This window comes from Somniosus microcephalus, chromosome 5 (genome assembly GCF_052327205.1).
Source record: "Somniosus microcephalus isolate GS21.2 chromosome 5, FLI_Smic_1.0, whole genome shotgun sequence".
Lineage (NCBI taxonomy): Eukaryota > Metazoa > Chordata > Chondrichthyes > Squaliformes > Somniosidae > Somniosus > Somniosus microcephalus.
In genome coordinates, this window is record NC_140991.1 from 143,051,815 (window position 1) to 143,057,963 (window position 6,149).

At 48.6% G+C, this 6,149-nt stretch overlaps 1 protein-coding gene across 15 annotated transcripts in view; it reads left to right on the plus strand.

The window, feature by feature from the left end:
- The window catches only part of ppp1r9a (protein phosphatase 1, regulatory subunit 9A), a 472,949-nt gene that overhangs the window by 388,859 nt on the left and 77,941 nt on the right, over positions 1-6,149 (plus strand). For 11 of the 15 annotated variants that reach the window (XR_015078433.1, XM_085988314.1, XM_085988312.1 and 8 more), the window contains one exon: positions 1,691-1,735. The exons of the other annotated variants lie outside the window; for them this stretch is intronic. Coding sequence is in view for 10 of the 11 variants with exons in the window: in XM_085988314.1 (XP_085844440.1) it covers positions 1,691-1,735 (45 nt within the window). In the remaining variant the exon portion in view is untranslated. The remainder of the gene's footprint in view (positions 1-1,690; positions 1,736-6,149) is intronic. 15 annotated transcript variants of the gene reach the window in all.

The following is a 6,149-nucleotide window of genomic DNA, read 5'->3' on the forward strand; positions in this document are numbered from 1 at the left end:
TGAAAAATAAATCCAACTGCAAAGCTCTGGGCTGAAGCCAGAAGTACCTGTGCGAGCGCTGAGTCAAAGCAGAAAGCTCTCTCCCTTTGTCTCTCTGAAATATCTCTCTCACACAGAAGGAGTGGTCTAAAATGGCTACCACAAAGAATGCAGGAAGAGCCCCCTTTAAATAGCGACCCCCCAGCCCCACAGTGACTGGGAACCGTTCCACTCAACCAGTCGCTGGGAGCGCCAGGCGGAAAGAAGGGGGGCGCCAATGAAGTTCCGGTTCGGGGCGCACCAAGGGCGTTGCACCATGAAATGACTTCAGGATCTGCGCACGCAGCTGAGCGGGTGTTGCGGTTTTGCGCCGCCGCTAAATTTTCACTCAAGTTCGCGAGAGGCGCAGATCACGCCGCGCCCGGGCGCTAGCCGCTTTGCGCCCCACTTATCGCCCTCTTAAGGCACTAGCGGCTGGCGCTACCAACTGAATTTCTAGGCCCTTATCTGGTTTATACAAAATTTAAGCCATGGGTCCCATGAATTTTAGATAAATAATCGAGAGTGCAGATAATGTGAATGTGGATAATCGAGGTTCCACTATATTTATTTTGTATTATGTAATCAGCATACAAATGAAATATGGCTGCACAATTTGCATAGTATTTCAATCAGCAGTATGTCAGCCGTGGCTCAATTGGTAGCACCCTCGCCTCTGAGTCAGAAGGTTGTGGGTTCAAGTCCCACTCCAGAGACTTGAGCACAAAATCAAGGCTGACACCCCAGTACAGTACTGAGGGAGTGCTGCACTATCAGAGGTGCCGTCTTTCAGATGAGATGCTAAACCGAGGCCCCGTCTGCCCTCTCAGGTGGATGTAAAAGATCTCATGGCACTATTTCGAAGAAGAGCAGGGGAGTTCTCACCGTTGTCCTGGCCAATATTTATCCCTCAACCAACACCACTAAAACAAATTATTTAGTCATTATCACATTGCTGTTTGTGGGACCTCTCTTTGTGCCAATTGGCTGCCGCATTTCCTATATTACAACAGTGACTACACTTCAAAAGTACTTCATTGGCTGTAAAGCGCTTTGGGACATCCCGAGGTCGCTATATAAATGCAAGTCCTTTTTTTGGAAAAAAAAGTAACTTCTGCTACACTTACACCCCCCTCATAGCAAAATATTAGAGAGTTGCTCCAAGGGCTGGTAGAAGTGGGTTTGCCAATCTGCAAAGCAGTACTTCTCCAGAAAAAGTAACTGTTGTCCTATTTTTCGTCTGTTATTTGGCTGTTGATTTTGGGTAAAGATAAAATCAACCTATGAACTCACTGTGTGGGGAATCATGATCTCGTGCCCCATCAAACCACTGCAGTGCATTGATAATCAAACTTGCTTTGCTACTGTGCTGTCTTGAGAGGTATTTCATTAAAAATATACTAAATTATGTTCTGTTGCTAATAAGAAAAGAAAATAGCTGATTTTACATGTCTAGTCAAGATGAAAATCACACCCAGTATCAGATTATGCAGTATGAGTTATGTTCTCAAGCAACCATGTTCTCCTCCCTACATCAACCTATGTGCTTTAAATTGGTTGTGTGTGGCCTTGTTTCCTTGCTTTTGGTTTTAGTAAACTTTGTTGTGCAAGTACACATGGTATTGTTTACGACTGAACTCATTTTCATCCCTTTCCTGTTCCTTTCTAACAGACCCACTGGTCATGGCCATCATTCTACCATTATTCCTATAATGTGGTATGACATTTAGTTTGTGTTGAATCATTTGTTTATTCTGATCATTGCTAATAATTAAACTTGTTGTGGGATATCCTTTGATCTGTTTTAATCAGTTGCATTGAATTTAATCTGCATAAACTGTTTTGAAAATATGATAACTACATTTTGGCTTTATAACCTTTTCCATCAGTAATAATTATAACTGCTTCCAGTTTTAAAATCATGTTAGAATATTTTTTGTGATCTTGCTGTTCAGTATTTTGTTTGTGTTGTGGGAAGAACTAGTCTGTTTTTCATGGAGTGTGTGATTCAACTTTTAGACTGTATGCTTAATCATACTCATTGAAACAAACTAGCATATGAATGCAGAAGCATTTTTACATTCAAATTGTGAAAGCCTACAAAATAAAATGATGCAAAGCTGGCAGTATACCACTGATGTTTAATCTAAAACAAGAAACAAAAGTTCTCTGAAGGATCAAAATCCCTTTTCTACTTTTCACTTACATTTTGGTGTGGAATGTAGATGAATTGTATAGTCATGCTGTTTATATATTGGGTTGGAGAACAAACAGTTGATTAAAACATTTAAATTACCAGAAACAGTATGATGTAGTCTGTAACCATTATGGATAGTTTAAATCTTGTATTGCACTATCTTGAAGCTGAAAGTGCATTTTAGGAAAGTGCACTTAACTAGTTATAACCCCCATAGCCGACAATCAGAGAAACTGACAAAAACTTGGGCTTTATCGCTGTTAAATACCCCATTAAATGTTGAGCCTTGTTGGAATAGGTGTAACTGGGTTTTAACAGCGTATTGACTGCTAAACAAACGCTCCAGCCCTGAAAAACTAATTTTTATATTTGTGGAGCATCAAATTTTTTTAAATTATTAATTTATGGGATGTGGGCATCACTGGCAAAGCCAGCTTTTATTGCCCATCCCTAATTGCCCTTGAGAAGGTGGTGGTGAGCCGCCTTCTTGAACCACTGCAGTCCATGTGGTGTAGGTACTCCCACAGTGCTGTTAGGGGGGAAGTTCCAGGGGTTCTCCATTATGATAAAAATTTTAAATAATTTAAAGTTTAAAAATATTTTAGTTTGTTCATGATATTTCAGCTTCTACCTTATCCCCATGTGTAAGTCCCAATCTTTATTTCCCTCTCTAACATTTTTTAAAAGTCCGGATAAAAGCAGCTCCACTCGAGCCTCCTCCCGTCTTTCCTCATCTAACTATCAGCATAACCCTCTATTCCCTTCTCCCTCATATGCTTATCTCGCCTCCCCTGAAATGCATCTATACTATTCGCTTCAACCACTCCCTGTGGTAGCGAGTTCCACATTCTCACCACTTTCTGGGTAAAGAAGTTTCTTCTGAATTCCCTATTTGATTTCTTGGTGACTATCTTATATTGATGGCCTCTAGTTTTGCTCTTCCCCACAAGTGGAAACACCCTCTATCAAAACCTTTCATAATTTTAAAGACCTCTATTAGGTCACCCCTCAGCCTTCTCTTTTCAAGAGAAAAGAGACCCAGCCTGTTCATCCTTTCCTTATAGGTATACCCTCGCATTTCTGGTATCATCTTTGTAAATCTTCCAGTGCCTCTATATCCTTTTTATAATATGGCAACCAGAACTGTACGCAGTACTCCAAGTGTGGTCTAACCAAGGTTCGATACAGGTTTAGCATAACTTCCCTACTTTTCAATTCTATCCCTCCAGAAATAAACCCTAGTGCCTGGTTTTCTTTTTTTATGGCCTTGTTAACCTGTGTCGCTACTTTTAGTGATTTGTGTACTTGTACTCTGAGATCCCTTTTCTCTTCTACCCCATTTAGATTTGTATTTTCCAAGTAATATGTGACCCCCTATTTTCTTATCAAAATATAATACCTCATATTTATCTGTGTTGAAATTCATTTGCCAATTATATGCCCATTCTGCAAGTGTATTTATGTCGTCTTGTAATTTGTTGCAGTCCTCCTTAGTGTTGACTATCCTTCCCAATTTGATGTCATCCGCAAATTTAGAAATTGTGTTTTTGATTCCAAAGTCTAAATCGTTAATATAAATTGTGAACAAAAGTGTTTCCAGCACTGATCCTTGTGGAACACCACTTGCCACCATCAGCCATTCTGAATAGCTACCCTTCACCCTTACGCTCTGCTTTCTGTCTTGAAGTCAGCTAGTTATCCATTTCTGCTACATGTCCCCTGACTCTGCATTCTCTGACCTTATTCATTAGTCTATGATTGGCTGCTTAGACAGCGTTTTGACGTCACTGTAGCTCTTCGCTGGGAATCCCCATGACTGAGCACTGCAATCAATTACACGTCGAAAAAAGCAAACTTCTCACCACAGAGATCATAAGATCTCTGAGAAGTGTTCTTCGGGGCCAGCGGCGAGTGCCTTTGCTTCGCCGCTGACCACAAATTATGGGCCTATGTATCTATCTATATATATAAACGGATCGATCTGTCTCTGTCTGTCGTCCGGTGTGCATCTGTCCGGCTATGCGCTCGAAAGTTATAGGGCGTACCGACGCGTGCGTTACGTCGAAAGAAAGCTTACCATTCCAAAACGGTCGTAAGCGTATTTACGTTTCGGCCGGACGAAAATTGCGCCCGCGGTATCCGAAAAACGTTCAAAATTCCGTTCATTAGCATCTCATTATCCGCTCATTAGCGATAGTGACCTGGTCGACCAATCGTACGCCGGGGTTCCTGGCGCGTGCGGGGCGGGGCCCTCCAACAGTCGAGTGACGGGACGATTGACCAATCCTATGCTTCGGTCACCTGACGGTCAACCAATCGGTGCGTGTGTGGGTGGGCCTTATCGTTCTGAACCGAGGTGAGTCGCCACCATCTTGATTCCAAACTCTTCCTTTTTCCCGCTTTCTGCGTCTTTAAAAAGAAAAGTTGCTTTAAAACACACATTGTTTTTTAAAAAAGTTAATTACTTTCTAAATCTTTTATCTAATCTCATTAATTTTCCTACCTTTCCCCGTTTTTCCAGGTAGGCCTCGAAGCCTGGGCATCTGTTGCCAGCCATGCTGGACCCTAGGCAATTGTTTTGCGCAAGCTCCTCCCACCCCTCACACCCGCCCCCCCCTGCTGGGCCCGATTCCGAACCAGCGGCCAGCCATCTTGGTAAAGGCTGGCTGGGCTCACTGCAAGCTCCTGGCGGTTCATTCGGGGGGGGGAGCGGGGCTCGGGAGGGGAGGGGAGGGGGAGCGGAGAGGGTTACCCCGGCAACCGGCCTCGCCAGCCGCAATCGGCCGCTCAGCCCAGGCCCGGAGATCGGGAGGCGGAGAGGGGAGGAGGGTTACCAAGGCAACCGGGCTCGGTGAGGGGAGGGGAAACAGAGAGGGTTACCCCGGCAACCGGGCTCGTCAGCCGCAATCGGCTGCTCAGGCCCAGGCCCGGAGATCAGGAGGCGGAGAGGGGAGGAGGGTTACCAAGGCAACCGGGGCTCGGGAGGGGGAGCGGAGAGGGTTTACCCCGGCAACCGGGCTCGCCAGCCGCAATCGGCTGCCCAGGCCCGGAGATCGGGAGGCGGAGAAGGGGAGGAGGGTTACCAAGGCAACCGGGGCTCGGGAGGGGGAGCGGAGAGGGTTACCCCGGCAACCGGGCTCGCCAGCCGCAATCGACCGCTCAGGCCCAGGCCCGGAGATCGGGATGCGGAGAGGGGAGGAGGGTTACCAAGGCAACCGGGCCCGGCCAGCCGCAATCGGCCGTCTCAGCCCCCCCCTCCTCCCTCCCCCTCTCCCACCCCCCCCCTCCTCCCACCCCCCCCCCCTCCTCCCACCCCCCCCTCCTCCCACCCCCCCCCCCACTCCCTCCCCCCCTCTCCCTCCCCCTCCCGCTCTCCCTCCTCCCCCTCCCCTCCTTCCCCTCCCCCTCCCTCCTCCTTCCCCCCCCTCCCTCCCCCCCTCCCCCTCCTCCCTCTCCCTCCCCCCCTCCCTCCCCTCCCCCCCCCTTCCTCCCTCCCCCTCCCCTCCCCCTCCCGCCCTCCCTCCCCCCTCCTCCCCTCCCCTCCCTCCCCTCCTCCCCTCTTTCTCGCTCTCTCTGTTCTCCCCCCCCCCCCCCCCAAGTCGGTCTCTCTCTTCCCCGCCCCCACCCCCCCCTTTCCTCCTCCCCCTCCTCCCCCTCCCGCCCTCCCTCCCCCTCCTCCCCTCCCCTCCCTCCCCCTCCTCCCCTCTTTCTCGCTCTCTCTGTTCTCCCCCCCCCCCCCCCCAAGTCGGTCTCTCTCTTCCCCGCCCCCCCCCTTCCTCCCTCCCCCTCCTCCCCCTCCCGCCCTCCCTCCCCCCTCCTCCCCTCCCCTCCCTCCCCCTCCTCCCCTCTTTTCTCGCTCTCTCTGTTCTCCCCCCCCCCCCCAAGTCGCTCTCTCTCTTTCCCCCCCCCAGTCGCTCTCTCTCTTTCTCCTCCC